The sequence below is a fragment of the Vitis vinifera genome, chromosome 3, assembly GCF_030704535.1.
Source record: "Vitis vinifera cultivar Pinot Noir 40024 chromosome 3, ASM3070453v1".
Taxonomy (NCBI): domain Eukaryota; kingdom Viridiplantae; phylum Streptophyta; class Magnoliopsida; order Vitales; family Vitaceae; genus Vitis; species Vitis vinifera.
Window position 1 is genome coordinate 9,630,860 of NC_081807.1, and position 17,179 is coordinate 9,648,038.

Below are 17,179 nucleotides of genomic sequence, written 5' to 3' on the forward strand. Positions count from 1 at the left end.
ACTCCTGATGATGCTTGACTGACGTGGATGATTGAAGCTCTCCGGGCTGGTGAGTTGTCTTTCCATATTGGTAGAGTCAACGGGACCATTAAGAAGGAAAGGATTCTTTGGAGGGAAGGGGCAGCTGCACCGGAAAAGAAAGAAAATATTTTTTTGCATAGAAGAGAGAGGAAAAGGAGCAGAGGAGGGGACTTTTTTCCGGAAGGTCTTCCATCATTGTGGTTAGAGAGAGGAGTGGTGGAGATTGAAAAAGACGAAGGAGAGAGGATTGAAAAAGAGGAGAGAACAAGTGAGGCTGTGATTTTCAGAGAGAAGAGGAGTGATCAGTCGGGTTGAGGAAAGGTGAGGCTACGATTTTTAGAGGGAGGAGAAGAGCGGGCTGCTGTTTTCAAGGAGAATCAGACTGTGTTTAGGGGTGATTCGGGGCTGCTGTTTTCAAAGGAGATCAGTCCATGTTTTAGAGTGATTCGGGGCTGCTGTTTTCAAAGGAGATCAGTCCATGTTTTAGAGGGATTAGAGGCTGCTGTTTGGGCAAAGATCAGTCCGTGTTTTGAAAGGAGAGGGGCTGTTTGAAGGGATCGAGAGAGAGAGCTTTGAGAGCGTGAGGGAAGGGTGCCATTTTTTTTTATCACCGGGCTGCCATATTTTATGTCACCAGGTTGTTGATTTTTTTTATCACCAGGCTGCCATTTTTTTCAATCACCGGGCTGTCATTTTTTCAATCACCGGGCTGCCATTTTGCTATTACGGGGGCTGCTGATTTCGTTTCACCACTGGGCTGCCAGTTTTTCATCACTGGGCTGTTCATCCATCATAGCATCAATTCTACGCCTCAGCTGGTGCTTTCCCACTCATCCTTCACCGCACCAGCTGCACACCACCTTCTCTGTATCCTCACGGCTGTTAGGTAAGTCAGTTGTGTTTCATGTAACATTGAAAGTTGGAATATTTGTTTAAGTGGAAATATTATTATAATGGTAAGTGGATTGACTTTTAAAAGTTTTGGCACGTATTGATTTTGAATGTGGCAGCATGTGTTTCATGTAAAGTGCAAGTTTGAATATTTGTTTAAGTGGAAATATTATTATAATGGTAAGTGGATTGACTTTACAAGTTTTGGCACGTATTGATTTTGAATATGGTAGCATGAGTTTTAAAAGACTAGAAATGTTATTTAGGTCTATGTAACAATGCAAGTTTGGACATTTTTCTTTAGTGGAATAATTATTATAATAGGTAAGTGAATCTACTTTTATTACTAGTGCCGGCATATATTGGTTTCATTTTAATATGGTAACATGGGAATTGTGTTTAGGGATAGTTTTTGATTTATTATATTAAATTCGGAAAATATATTTTTTATATGTAGTTTTACTTTAAGAAAAAATATATATATATTTTAATCTTCAGTATTTATTTATTTGTTACCAACTTAGTGCTTTGTAATTTATTTAATTATAAATAAAATTGATTCTATAGGTTAGAGATTTGGTTTTAAAAATAATTTTTGTTAGTTTTTAATTTTACTTTAGGTTTAAACACTTTTATAAAATTTTAGTTCATTAAAATAATTTATCATATATATATTTATCCAATTATAAATAAATTATTTTTGATTTATTATTCTGGCTTGAAAATTATGTTTTGTTCACTGTGGTTACAATTTATTTTCTTAGTTTGACAAATTAGTTTCTTAGTATTGGTTTGGGCAATTTTTTTTGTAAATAATGGAAAAGTTAAGATTTTTTTAGAGTTTAGATAACTTGTTATGATAGTTAAAAATTTAGAATATTGATTAGCATTATTTTGGTTCTCAATTAGGAAATTCATAATTTCTTTTAGTTTAGTTTAATTTATCTTTTAGTTTAAATGTTATTAAAATTCAGTCTATTAGTTCAATTGCTTCCATGTCACTATTTTCATATCTAAAAGTTGTTAAATTTAATTCATGATTCATCCTTTTAGTTTATTAGTTTTAGAATTTAAGTTCGTTAATTTATTTCATTCCGCGTTGATATATTCATGTTTTAAAATAAAAAATATAAAATTAAATAAATAAATAAAATAAATAATTATTTTAGTTTTGATTGATCCTGTTTTAGTTGATATTTTTTAGATTTTTAATTAATTCGATTGGTTTCATATTGATTAGTTTATGTTAAGTTTTTCTAATTCCATTTTTCTATTAATTCTATGCTTTCAAATTGTAGGCTATTAGTTTAATCTATCCCCATGTTGTCATTTTGTGTTTAAAAATAGTTCATTTTAGTTTTGATTAATTTTATTTATCTTATGTGTTTATTATTATTATTATTATTATTATTATTATTTTATTATTCATTTGTTTAGTTAGTCGATTAAATTTATGACTTCAAATCGTCAATATTAGTTGATACGTATCGTTCGTACTATTTTAAAGGTCACATAATATTTAGTGTTTGATTAAGTTTATTTTAAGATTAAATGTTTTTAAAGTTTCAGTGCTTGTAAGATCTAAGGTTTTGGTTTATCACTTTGGTCATCCTTCATCAAAATCAATTTTTGGAGGCTATCGGAAAATAGTGAAGATTGACCTCCATTCCCACCACTTCAATTTTATCGGTTGTCAAAAATTCTGCTTTGTGATTTTGTTCTTTTTTTCTTTTGCTTGGTATTTTGATTCATACATTTTATTGTTTTCAAGTTAACTTCTTTTATCTTTAAAACATAACAATATCCTCAAAATCTCATTTCCTTATTTCAAAAATTCATTTAGAGTTCTCAGAATCAAAATCCCATTCCTTTTAAAAATTCATTTCAAAGATTCCTTTAGGATTCTTAAAATCAAAACCCCATTTTCTTAAAATAATATGCAACCATTTTTTTGATCGGTTTGCATCTTTCTCGGTTTTTAACGAAAATTTTGGTTTGAAATCAGACACGAATCAAAGCTTGTGGTCCCACATAAATGGGATAATTGTGAGCTAAATTCTTGTATATCAATTGGGGAATTGGTGAAACCCCTACAAAAAAAAATCTTTTCAAAAATTATTTTTGTTGCCACTTTTGTCACTTGTTGAAATTATGTCTATCTTTTTTTTAGGAATTGTATACAAGATGAGTGTGATAATTAGTGTTTTCATATACTTTGATAATTTCTGCTATGCTAATTAGATAACGAGCATGCTAGGATTCCTATATTTCATTATTTATTATCTAACCCCTCATGTCTTATGGAAGCGCATTGTAAGTCATCTATGTTATCCAGGTACGTATCACCTACTTTCTAAATTTTGTAAACAATCATGTCACTGTGAAATATGCATATGTTTGATAATCCTTAGGTGCTTCGATGTATGCTAGATTCGCTATGATTAAATACATGTTGTGTGCTATACTTCTATACTATCTCTCATGTTTTATGATAGCGCTTGGGAAGCCATCCAGGTACGCATCCTTAACTTTCCTTCATTGTTATTTGATCTTGTTAGGCATGCAATATTCGAAATCATCTAGTCTACTTAGGTATCCATAATTAATTGATTAATGGCCACACTTCCCTTAACTTTGTCAGTAGAGACCTCTATAGGGCTTAGAGGGGTGCTACCTCCTAGAGGTACCTTCCCAATAAGTAACCTGATCCCCGGACCAAGACTTGGGTTTTCAAAGACACGCTTTTCCAAAAATTATGGAGTCATTTTTTTTTAGGGTTTTATTTCTTGTTTTATTTTCCCTTCAAAAATAAAAATAAAAATAAGTGGCGACTCCAACTTTTTTTCAAAAATCAATTTCTCACAAATAAAAAAGCGAGTCTCGCCGATCGAATGGGGGCGCACGTGAAAAATGTGGGTCCACAAATTGGCGACTCCACTGGGGATTTTGAGGATCAAGCTTGAACACTAGTTAAGGAAAATGTGACGTTTAATTGGTCGATTAGTGGGTAACTCCTTTTTAGGCAAGGTGATTCGATTTGCTTGCTTGTTTGGTTTGCTATCTTAACATGTTTGATTGCCTTGGATGATCACTTGATTGCTTGCTCACTTCAGCATGATTCACTCTCACGTATGCTAGATAGGACTTTGATTGTATGATACTTATTTGCTTGGTATGACTGCTTGTTGCATGACAACCCTTTCTCTTGCATGATTGTATGATTGCTTGTCTTTGTTCACTATTTCACTTTAGATCTTAGGTTTTTCGGATGCACCCACACTCTTCACTGTGCACTTTAGATTATCCCTGAGTGTTGAGAGATGAGAGAGCCTTCACTATTAGGAAACCCCCTGGGAACGCGAGGAAGTGCATGTGTGGAGGTGATGACCACCTTGCATGGAAGCACCTCGTCTCTTTGGAGGCGTGCAGAGGGTTGCGTACCGCCGGAGGGTACGATCGCTTCTGCTAGGGATCCTTTAATCCACCCATTTTTTTTATCTTATAGAACCACCACAACCTTATAGGCTAGCCTAGACCCAATTAGGATTTCACTCTTACACGTGGGTGCATCTGTGGACCTTCAGAGCTGCCTTGGTTACAATTGGGTTCGATTACCCTCTCCATAGTCCCATTTTGGTATGATCAGATACGGGTATCAGTTTGAGTATACATGGGCCATATGCTTGATTACCTTTTAGTCGATTTCTACGGAGTTACCCTTGTATAGCGTCTCATCTAGTGTTTCCGTGTTTATAGGAGTATTTTTTGGTGCCCAGTCTGGATTCGCCTTCGTGGACTAGAGTTAGAGGCAGGTTGACCAGAGTATCAGATCAGCCAGACCAGAGAGTAGATCAGAGAGATATGGACTCCCAGGTAGTCACAGTTGACCAGTTTGCTACGGCCATGGCTTCGATTCAGGAGGCTATAGCCGGCCTTGGCCAGAGGATAGACGGGCAGCAGGCCCCACCTCAGGATGGTGCACAGTATGACTCTACGGCACCACCACCCCCTCCACTCAGTCAGCCAGTTCCACACCCGACACCGTATGTTTTACATAGTCAGACTGATGCTACCCCGCTTCCTGTTGTAGCACCCATTCAGGCATCAGAGGATGCACATGCTCGTATGGATAGACTCGAGCAGAGGATGAGACAGATGAGGGTTTCGGATGGAGACATCAGTTGGGATGATTTTGATGGAGCACCGGTAGTCAGTTTACCGGCTCAGTTCAGGATGCCAGAGATTGAGAGGTATACGGGCATAGGTTGCCCTAAGATTCATTTGAGGTTATACAGTAGTGTGATGAGGGCCCACGGGTTGGATGAGGCCCATTTGATTATGCTTTTTCCCATGTCCTTGAGTGGTGCAGCACAGCGTTAGTTTGCTTCTTTAGACGCTTCACGCCGTAGGACTTGGGATGACTTGGCCCAAGAGTTTTTGAGACAGTTCGCGTTTAACACTGTCATTGATGTCTCGAGGAGAGAGTTGGAGGCCTTGAGACAGGGGCCAGATGAGTCGGTTACTTCATTTATCTCCCGATGGAGGGAGAAAATCGCCCAGATTGTTGATCGTCCTTCCGAGAAGGACCAGATTAGTATGATTTTGAGGAGTTTACAACCTAGATTTGCTAGACATTTGATGGGATTTCCTCATACGGATTTTGGATCCTTGGTACAGGCCCTGTATGGCATAGAGGAGGGCATTGCTAGAGGGTTGTGGCCCGAGTCTTCTCCTTACGATTCAAAGGGGAAGAAGCCCTTAGGAGGACAGAGACCAGGAGATGTGAGTGCTATCAGTTCAATAGGATCGAGATCTCCCAGGCGCTATTAGACATTCGGGCAGACTTCACGAGCCTATTACCCGCAGCATTATGCTCAGTATAGACCACCCAGACCCATGATTCCTACATACCTACACCAGACCCCAGAGCCTGTTTTTGCTGCACAGGTCTCGGAGAGGCCTCCTACCTTATATCCTCGGCCTCGAGCTCCACAGACTACTATTCCTCTTGTACAGAGGCCGACACGACAGTTCTCCCAGCTAGGTATGCCTTTGAGTCGAGCTTTCCAAAAGCTCATGGAGGGTGGTTTGTTGACTCAGTTGGCACCTAGGCCTGTACCCCAGCCTGTGCCACCACGCTTCAGGATGGATCTACATTGTTCCTACCATCAGGGCCCAGGGCATGACACAGATCATTGCGCCGCCTTGAGACATGCTATACAGGACTTGATAGATCAGGGTCTGGTTAACTTGGGGCAGCCGAGTGTAACCACGAACCCTCTACCGGCTCACTCTACACATGCAGTGCCACCACCCCCGAGTGGTATACATCATATAGATTTTGTAGAGGATGACAGCATACACATGATGAGTTGGGATGATGGAGTGCCAGAGCCGATTGTTTTGGATGATGGTTATGAGGTTGACACAGTGGGTTCTCAGACTTTTACTCCGTTCAGTTTGATTCCAGATTGGATACCATTTGAGTTGACTCCTATTGCACCATTGATTACAGCACATCAGGGCCCGCCCGCCCCATTTATCCTACGACTAGATGATGATGATTTAGAGGGGAGAGATGTACAGATTGTGACCCGTAGTGGGAGAGTAGCTCAGCCCCCACCTCTAGTATCCAGGCCATTTGATGGCGCGGTTTCTCATGAGGAGGTCAGGAGAGAGGATGATGAGATATTGAGGCAGTTACAGAGTACACAGGCTCGCATATCTATCTGGAGTTTGTTAGCATCTTCTAGTACTCATAGAGATGCATTGATTCGGGCTTTGAGCCAAATCCGCGTAGAGACCACCACTACCCCGGAGGGGTTGATTCACATGATGACGGCCGACAGGGCCACATGTATTGTGTTTTCAGATGATGACTTACCACCAGAGGGTTCAGACCACACACACCCTTTATATATTACAGTTGGTTGTTCAGGCCGTAGAGTCCCGTCTGTCTTACTGGACAACGGCTCAGCCCTGAATGTTTGCCCTTTAGCCACTGCTATAGCCCTTGGTTTCGCACCTTCAGATTTTGGTCCTTCTACTCAGACAGTCAGGGCGTATGATAGCACCAAGAGGGAGGTTATGGGTACCTTGATGATTGATCTGCAGATTGGTCCAGCCACATTCTCCACTTTGTTCCAGGTTTTGAGGATTCCTACATCCTTTAACCTGCTACTAGGCCGACCATGGATTCATGTAGCCGGAGCTATTCCTTCTTCCCTTCATCAGAAGGTGAAGTTTATTCATGATGGGCAGGTCATCACAGTTCGCTCTACCAGGGATGTATTTGCCGCTTCTGAGCCAGTACTTCAGATCAGTCACAGTGAGGATGACCTATTTTTGACTGGGTTTACTTTTGATGAGATACAGGCTCTCGAGATTGAGGATTTTTGTAGAGACTTTGTGGCTATGTCATTTGATCAGCACAGTAGCACAGTGGTTCTTGATATGATGAGGGATATGACCTTTCTACCTGGCATGGGGTTGGGACGACGTCAGCAGGGACCGAGCGAGTTCATAGCTGCCATTGACCATGATACGACATTTGGACTTGGATTCATCCCTACTGAGGCCGACTACCGTCACATGGCGCGGCTGCGCAAGGAGAGGGTGAGAGCCCGTTTATCCCACACACCATTTGATTATCCTATTCGACCCTATAGGATGAGTTTGACTGACTACTTTGTCAGAGGATCAGAGACTCGACCTCGTCTAGAGGAGATTGATAGTGTGGTTCATACAGATAGAGAGACTGATCTTCAGCATCTATTTCACCAGCTACAGTTGAGTGATGGGGCCCCCGACTCTCCTTTCCCTTTGACGATTACTCCCACTTCTCCAGATCGAGCTAGCATGTTGTCTCTATGCTTTCCAGAGGAGATCACTGGTGATGGGGTGATGGTTGATTCTACTGAGATGATTGATGGAGTCGTTTCCCATGATGAGTACCGAGATGAGATGGACATGATGACCATGAGCCACATTACCAGCATTGTTCAGCTTCAGCCTGTTTCAGCATTTGATATGTTCGGGGTGTCTACCATTGAGGTTTTTGAGGGGACTCAGACTCTTCCTGTTCCAGAGCTTCCAGAGGATGATAATAGCCTGTTTGAGGGCATTGTTAGCCCAGTTGAGGGAGCGTCCGACCTTGTGGACCCACCTCTTTCTTTTGATGTTTTATCGGGATTTGTCTCCCGCTCTGACGATGTTTCTGTTGCTTCATTTATAGATTTGAGTATTTTTTAGTATTCGCCTGTCTTTTGTGATAGTACCTCTATATCTGCACCCCACTCACCCACTTCACATATATTTGATATAAATGATGAAGTTGCATGGCCCGATTCGGATAGGGACTCTTCTGATCATGACTCTGATCCCGTGGATGAGAGAGTTTCACCTGATACAGGGGATGTTGAGACTGTTGATTTTGGCACAGAGGATCAGCCTAGAGAGCTGAAGATTGGTTCACCCCTATCTACAGAGGAGAGAGATAGACTTATTCATTTACTCAGGTCATACTTGGATGTTTTTGCATGGTCTTATGAGGACATGCCGGGTCTGGATCCCTCTATAGTCCAGCACCATCTGCCTATTCTACCACATGTTAGACCAGTTAAGCAGAAATTGAGGCGATTACACCCACGTTGGAGTCTACAGGTGAAAGAGGAAATTCAGAAACAGCTCAGTGTTGGGTTTATATCAGTAGTTGAGTATCCAGAGTGGTTGGCTAATGTCGTCCCAGTTCCCAAAAAGGATGGCAAGGTTAGAGTTTGTGTCGATTTCAGAGACCTTAATAAAGCCAGCCCTAGGGATGATTTTCCCCTCCCACACATTGATTTGTTGGTTGATGGCACCGCAGGCCATTCGATGTTGTCTTTCATGGATGGATTCTCGGGGTATAATCAGATTTTGATGGCTCCAGAGGATATGGAGAAGACGGCCTTCATTACCGAGTGGGGTACCTACTGTTACAAAGTTATGCCATTTGGGTTGACAAACGCAGGAGCCACTTATCAGAGAGCCGCTACCACTTTGTTTCATGACATGATGCATAGGGATGTCGAGGTTTATGTGGATGATATGATTGTGAAATCCCGAGGTAGAGCAGATCACCTAGATGCTTTAGAGAGATTCTTTGAGAGGATCCGGAAGTTTAGATTGAGGTTGAATCCCAAGAAGTGCACCTTTGGAGTGACTTCTGGGAAACTGTTGGGGCATATGGTCAGTGATCGGGGCATAGAGGTCGACCCCGATAAAATCAAAGCCATACTTGACATGCCTGTGCCGAGGACTGAGAAAGAGATCAGGGGTTTTCTAGGCAGGTTACAGTATATTAGTCGTTTCATAGCCAGATTGACAGACGTATGTGAGCCCATCTTTCGTCTTTTGAGGAAGAATCAGCCAACGGTTTGGAATGACGACTGCCAGATTGCATTTGAGAAGATCAAGGAGTATTTGCTTTCTCCTCCTATTTTAGTGCCTCCTATGCCAGGACGTCCATTTCTTCTGTATTTGTCAGTTTCAGACATGGCCTTGGGATGCATGCTAGCTCAGCTTGATGACTCCGGGAAAGAGCGAGCGATTTACTATTTGAGTAAGAGGATGCTGGAGTATGAGATGAGATATGTTATGATTGAGCGCATGTGTTTAACGTTAGTTTGGGCTACTAGGAGATTGAGGCACTACATGACTGAGTATTCGGTGTGCTTGATTTCTCGGTTAGATCCTTTGAGGTATCTGTTTGATAGACCTGCATTGACTGGTAGATTGATGAGATGGCTCGTACTCCTGACAGAGTTTGATATTCAGTACGTTTCTCAGAAGTCTATTAAGGGAAGTATTGTTGCCGATCATTTGGCTTCATTGCCGATATCTGAGGGTAGACCAGTTGATGATGATTTTCCAGATGAGGAGTTCATTGCCATGACTAGCTTATCAGGTTGGCGCATGTACTTCGATGGTGCAGCCAATCAGTCAGGGTATGGGATAGGTGTTCTATTGGTATCCCCTCAGGGTGATCATATTCCAAGGTCCGTTCGTTTGGCATTCTCTGATCGACATCCTGCCACGAATAACATAGTTGAGTATGAGGCTTGTATCCTTGGTTTAGAGACTGCACTGGAGCTTGACATTAGACAGATGGAGGTATTTGGTGACTCCAATCTAGTACTCAGGCAGATTCAGGGAGATTGGAAGACCAGGGATGTGAAGCTTAGGCCATATCATGCTTATTTAGAGTTGTTGGTTATGAGATTTGATGACTTGAGATATGTTCATCTGCCTAGAGCGCAAAACCGATTTGCTGACACCTTAGCTACCTTAGCTTCCTCCGTAGACATTCCGATTGATGTAGTCATACGTCCATTGCTGATTGAGTTGAGGTCTGCACCCGCCTATTGTTGTTTGATTGGAGAGACAGAGGTCCAGGATGACCTACCTTGGTATCATGACATTTATCAGTTCCTTAGATCTGGCACATACCCTGAGGTAGCCACTACCAAGGATCGGAGAGCACTGAGGAATTTGGCCACTAGATTTGTGATTTGTGGAGATACCTTATACAGGCGATCAGCTGATGGTATGCTTCTATTATGTTTAGATCGAGCCTCTACAGATCGAGTGATGAGAGAGGTTCATGCAGGAGTTTGTGGTCCGCATATGGGAGGACACATGCTAGCTCGTAAGATTATGAGGACGGGTTACTTCTGGTTGACTATGGAGACAGATTGTTGTCAGTTTGTTCAGAAATGCCCAGAGTGTCAGATTCATGGTGATCTCATTCATGCACCGCCGTCAGAGTTACACGCTTTAACCTCGCCATGGCCATTTTCAGTATAGGGCATTGATATTATTAGGAAGGTTTCACCAAAATCGTCCAGTGGTCATGAGTTCATCCTAGTTGCCATAGATTATTTCACCAAGTGGGCGGAAGCCGCATCATATGCGAGGTTGACATCTGCTAGGGTTGCCAGTTTTATCAGATCACACATCATTTGCCGCTATGGGGTTCCTCATGAGTTGATTTCCGACAGAGGGGTGCATTTCCGAGCTGATGTAGATACTTTGTTGCGGAAGTATGCTATCCGACATCATAGATCTTCAGCATATAGGCCACAGACCAATGGGGCAGTAGAGGCTGCAAACAAGAATATTAAGAGGATTTTGAGGAAAATGGTTGAGACTTCTCGAGATTGGGCAGAGAAGCTTCCTTTTGCGTTGTGGGCATATCGTACATCTTTTCGTACTTCTACAGGAGTTACGCCTTACTCTCTAGTGTATGGTATGGAGGCTGTTTTGCCAGTCGAGACAGAAATGGGCTCATTGAGAGTAGCCCTTGAGCAGCAGATTTCTGAGACAGAGTGGGCTCAGGCTCGATTTGATCAGGTTAACCTTTTAGATGAGAGGAGATTGAGAGCGGCAGATCATGTTCAGGCCTATCAGAGAAAGATGGCTCGTGCCTTCAAGAAACGGGTTAAGCCTAGACCATTGCAAAAAGGGGACTTAGTTTTGAGGATTCTCAGAGGTTTGATTGGAGACCCTAGAGGAAAGTTTAGACCTAGTTGGAGTGGGCCTTATGTTATCCGAGAGTTGACTCCAGAAGGGGCTGCATGGTTGACAGACTTAGATGGAAACCAATTTTCAGAGCCTACCAATGTGGATCAGCTGAAGAAGTATTATGTTTGAGACCGTGGTCGCAGGATGGGTGGCCATCATTTCGGTTAGCCTCATACTTTATCACCTCTATATATTAGACCGTTGCTAGCCCATTGAGCTTCGCGTGGTATGTTTTAGCCTTATTTCTTTCTTATAGCTTTGATTACCATTTCTATACCCGGGTTGGGGCCTTTGATGTATACGCATGCTTTGCTAGGAAAGTCTCATGAGCTTTAGACTTATAGGTCTATCTTCTCATTTTGTTACCATCCTCTTATCACCCTATTTGTTCTATTTTATTATCACCACATATTCATTCTCTTTCTTGTCTCTATCGTTATTTGCTTTATCTTATCTATTCTTTTCCTTGGGTTGATGATTCTTCACGTCTTAGTGCAAAGAGGGCAGTCATATCACTCAATTCGTTCCATCATTTGACATTGATTCGAAGATCTTAGTTTGAGAGGTTGTCTCATGGGTTGGGGTTCATGTATTCATCAGTGGTCAGAGAGAGTTTGTTCATTCCTTATATTTTTCCATTGGAGTTTGATTTATTGATGATCAGAGCATGCGCAAAAAAAAAAAAAAAAAAAAAAAAAAAAAAAAAATCAAAAAAAAAAAAAACAAAAAAAAAAGCGCAATGACATGTTTGTGTATGGTATCTTGCCCCATTGGGTACTTATATCACCTTTTGAGGTCTGTTTACTGGGTATATTTGACATTGTGGGTTCTTGTGAGATGTTTATGAGTTTTCACTCCTTGAGCCACTCTTGTTACGCATTTGGAGTGTCGAGGGTTCATGTGAGAGTTCTATGAGATCCTATGCTGCTTAGATTATGATTGATATATATTAGGTATGAGAGATGAGTGATCTTTTTACTAGGGTCTCCGGATCATTGTCTTACCCACCATTCCATCATTAGTGATATGACTTTCCTTTATTGTACTAACATGGGTTAATCATCACTCATTCCACTTTCTCATTGCTTTCTTTTGTATCTCATTACCTCCTTCTAGATCTTTGTTCCACCTTTTACTCATTCCCTACATATTGATACCCATTACTGATTTGATACCTTCTTCACATCATTCACATATTTCATTGATGGTTTGACCATTCATCCTTTCTCTCATTTCGTTATCACATTCCCTTTGGTTACTTCTAAGTCCATGACTCATGAGATTTTTCTATGCATTACACCTTGTACACGAGGGTATGGGTTTGATCATTGGGTATTTGAGCCTAGTTCCCCTTCATTTCTTTCACCCTATCACCTTGGCCTACGTTATGTCCCGTGTCTTAAGACCACCCTGAGGCCACGAGATCAGACATTATCTTTGACAGTCTTCACTTGGACAGGTTTTTTTTGGTAGATTGGTTGAAGTTTGGTCGTCACTATGTTCTCTTTTATGGGAGATACTTTTGGAAGCATTTGCTTTCTCTCTTGCTTGGCATATTGATGTTTGATGGATTTTTGGGTTTGGAGACAGTTCATTGAGGATATCGGATTCATCATTTTGTCGTGCACCAGACATCCACACTGGGGCATATTTCCCCATCTCGAGATTGCCACATCTCTCATCATTTTGGCTATTCATTTGAGGTTGGATTTAGAGTGTCTCCCTTGAGGCATTGGTCGATACTTTATTCTGACTTCCTAGCAGATTATTGTTGAGCAGAGTACAGTTGATTGATGATGTTGGATTCATCCTTTGGTTGTGCATTATATATTCACACTGGGGCATATTCCCTCATTTCCTCCGAGATTCCTATCTGTTATTGTACGTGGTACGAGGATGGATGATCATTGTTAGTTGTTTATCTCACAACTTCGACATCAGATACCCACATTGGGGCATATTCCCATATCTTTGATGAGATTGTGTTTGGGCAGTGGTACGAGGATGGATGATCATTGTTAGTTGTTTGCCTCACGACTTCGACATTAGATTATCCACACTGGGGCATATTCCCCTCTCCTTGACGAGATTTATTTGGGCAGTGATATGAGGATGGATGATTGGTGTCGGTTGTTTAGCTCACGACTTTGATATCAGATCTTATACTGGGGCATATTTCCCCATTTTCTTTGAGTATCCTTGAGTTTGGGACAGTAGCCAGTTTGGTTTCAGATTGAGTATTAGCCCTGAGCTTTCGATGATTGACTGTATCAGGACCCCCCTATATGGATTTGTTGAGATAGAGATGGATCACATCAGGTTTCACCCGAGGAGCATGGATGGATCCTTTAGCTAGATGCTCATGAGATAAATTGTTTTCTTCATTGATTATCTTGTGGATCGGGTTATCTAGATGAGCAGCATTTTCGTGCACCTCGAGTTTTTCTTTTAGATGAGTCACGATATACACACTCTGAGATTTACCTCTTGAGGTTTGTCGCCAGAGCAGCTTGTGAGACATAGAGGGCTCTTTTAGTTCAGATTTTTCAGAGGTTTGTCACGATGCATCGGTTACAGACACCTTGATTTTAGCGAATGATTGATTTATTGGTTGTTTCAGCACTGCGAGCACCTTGGATACCGGGGCATATTTTCTTTCCTAAGCTTACAAGTCTAACCCTTAGCATTTCGATCACACGACTTTGATCCATTTGCTTCCTATCCACTTCTGAGTTAGTCTCCATTTCTTTTCCATTTAGAGCCCAGAGCTCTCGACCCAGAGTCGATTTTTCATTTATGACCCAGAGTCATTTCTTTTCCATTTAGAGCCCAGAGCTCTCGACCCAGAGTCGTTTTCTTCGTTTATGACCCAGAGTCATTTCTTTTCCATTTAGAGCCCAGAGCTCTCGACCCAGAGTCGATTTTCCATTTAGAGCCCAGAGCTCTCGACCCAGAGTCGTTTTTTTCGTTTATGACCCAGAGTCATTTCTTTTCCATTTAGAGCCCAGAGCTCTCGACCCAGAGTCGATTTTCCATTTAGAGCCCAGAGCTCTCGACCCATAGTTGATTTTCCATTTAGAGCCCAGAGCTCTCGACCCAGAGTCAATTTCCCATTTAGAGCCTAGAGCTCTCGACCCAGAGTCGATTTTCCATTTAGAGCCCAAAGCTCTCGACCCAGAGTCGATTTTTTCATTTATGACCCAGAGTCATTTCTTTTCCATTTAGAGCCCAGAGCTCTCGACCCAGAGTCGATTTTCCATTTAGAGCCCAGAGCTCTCGACCCAAAGTCGATTTTCCATTTAGAGCCCAGAGCTCTCGACCCAGAGTCGATTTTCCATTTAGAGCCCAGAGCTCTCGACCCAGAGTCGTTTTTTCGTTTATGACCCAGAGTCATTTCTTTTCCATTTAGAGCCCAGAGCTCTCGACCCAAAGTCGATTTTCCATTTCGAGCCCAGAGCTCTCGACCTAGAGTCGATTTTCCATTTAGAGCCCAGAGCTCTCGACCCAGAGTCGATTTTTTTCATTTATGACCCAGAGTCATTTCTTTTCCATTTAGAGCCCAGAGCTCTCGACCCAGAGTCGATTTTTCATTTATGACCCAGAGTCATTTCTATTCCATTTAGAGCCTAGAGCTCTCGACCTAGAGTCGATTTTTTTTTTTTTTTTTTTTTTTCACTTATGACCCAAAGTCATTTCTCTCGTCTTTGACCCAGAGTCATTCTTTCTAAGTAAAGCCTTGAGCTCACGACCTGAAGTTATTCCTTTTTTGTGATTGCGTCCCCGTGTTTAGAGCTTATTCTCGTCATGTGCTAGGACAAAATCTCAGGTCCTTTTCTTTTAGTTCTTCGGTATAGTTCACTTCGTTCCGCTCGTTATTCGTACTTTTACTCACATTCCCTACACTCGTGATCTCTACCGAAGAGGGGCATATTTGTAGACCCTCTATTTTGTCTTCCTCGCACATGTCGTTTATAGCAATTCCCTGGTGGCCTGTTAATACTCGTGTAGCCTATATTTTCTAAGCCACCTTGGGGACTATGGTTGAAGGATGATTTGACCTCCTATTGTGACCTTTGGCAACTCTAATTTAGACTTAGTCACCCTAGGCCCATTTAGGTACACTTTAGGCCCATTTAGGCACCTTAGGCCCATTTAGCCACTTTAGGCTCACTTAGTCACCCTAGGCCCATTTAGGTACACTTTAGGCCCATTTAGGTATCCTAGGCCCACTTAGGTACACTTGGCCCATTAGGCATCACTTTAGGCTCACTTAGTACACCTTAGGCCCAGTAGACACACTTGGCCCATTAGGTACCGCCTTAGGCCCACTTAAACACTTTTCAAGGTTTAGTTTCACTCAGATTTGTTTTCTTGTTTTATTTATTTATTTATTTTATTGATTGCTTTTAAGATTAAGTGAGTTTTCGATATATTTATACTATTTCATCATTGTTATTATTTGTATTTTTGTTTATTTATTTTATTTTATAATTGCATGAAATGAGTTCTTATTATTATTATTATTATTATTATTATTATCATTATTTACTTAATTATTTTGTTAATTTAATTTGTTTGTTTATTTTATAATTTTCTAAAACACCTTGGGATTCATTCATTAAGTCTAATTTTCTTTATATTTTTGTAGAGAAATTCACCAAAGGAATCATCACTGGAGAGAAAAGGGAAGGTTGAAAACATGTATTGGCAAAGATATGCATGTGTTGAAGGATAGATCCAAGGTGGTTGGAAGAGGAGAGGACGTATGGAAGGAAATGAACTGAGAAAGAAAGCAAGTATGCACCCATGCATGTGCTGATTGTGCTTTTGATGGAAGGAAATGAATGAAGAAAGAAAATTACCAAAGCTATTTTGGCATGGAAAAAGGAAAGGTTCAATGGGTATTTGGACGGAATGAAGACTATGTTCAGGAGGGAGACTCCTGATGATGCTTGACTGACGTGGATGATTGAAGCTCTCCGGGCTGGTGAGTTGTCTTTCCATATTGGTAGAGTCAACGGGACCATTAAGAAGGAAAGGATTCTCTGGAGGGAAGGGGCAGCTGCACCGGAAAAGAAAGAAAATATTTTTTTGCATAGAAGAGAGAGGAAAAGGAGCAGAGGAGGGGACTTTTTTCCGGAAGGTCTTCCATCATTGTGGTTAGAGAGAGGAGTGGTGGAGATTGAAAAAGACGAAGGAGAGAGGATTGAAAAAGAGGAGAGAACAAGTGAGGCTGTGATTTTCAGAGAGAAGAGGAGTGATCAGTCGGGTTGAGGAAAGGTGAGGCTACGATTTTTAGAGGGAGGAGAAGAGCGGGCTGCTGTTTTCAAGGAGAATCAGACTGTGTTTAGGGGTGATTCGGGGCTGCTGTTTTCAAAGGAGATCAGTCCATGTTTTAGAGTGATTCGGGGCTGCTGTTTTCAAAGGAGATCAGTCCATGTTTTAGAGGGATTAGAGGCTGCTGTTTGGGCAAAGATCAGTCCGTGTTTTGAAAGGAGAGGGGCTGTTTGAAGGGATCGAGAGAGAGAGCTTTGAGAGCGTGAGGGAAGGGTGCCATTTTTTTTTATCACCGGGCTGCCATATTTTATGTCACCAGGTTGTTGATTTTTTTTATCACCAGGCTGCCATTTTTTTCAATCACCGGGCTGTCATTTTTTCAATCACCGGGCTGCCATTTTGCTATTACGGGGGCTGCTGATTTCGTTTC

General features: G+C 41.5%; 1 protein-coding gene across 1 annotated transcript; it reads left to right on the forward strand.

Annotated features, from left to right (window-relative positions):
* Positions 1–9,191: 9,191 nt before the first annotated feature.
* LOC132253534 (uncharacterized) lies at positions 9,192–11,103 on the forward strand. The gene has a single exon (XM_059735728.1). The coding sequence runs from the start codon at positions 9,193–9,195 to the stop codon at positions 10,753–10,755; it is 1,563 nt and encodes a 520-aa protein (XP_059591711.1). The 5' UTR covers position 9,192; the 3' UTR covers positions 10,756–11,103.
* The last annotated feature ends 6,076 nt before the right edge of the window (positions 11,104–17,179 follow it).

Excerpts from the sequence above, each read along its gene's own strand:
- LOC132253534 (XM_059735728.1), top strand. The coding sequence starts at position 9,193 with ATGCCTGTGCCGAGGACTGAGAAAGAGATCAGGGGTTTTCTAGGCAGG.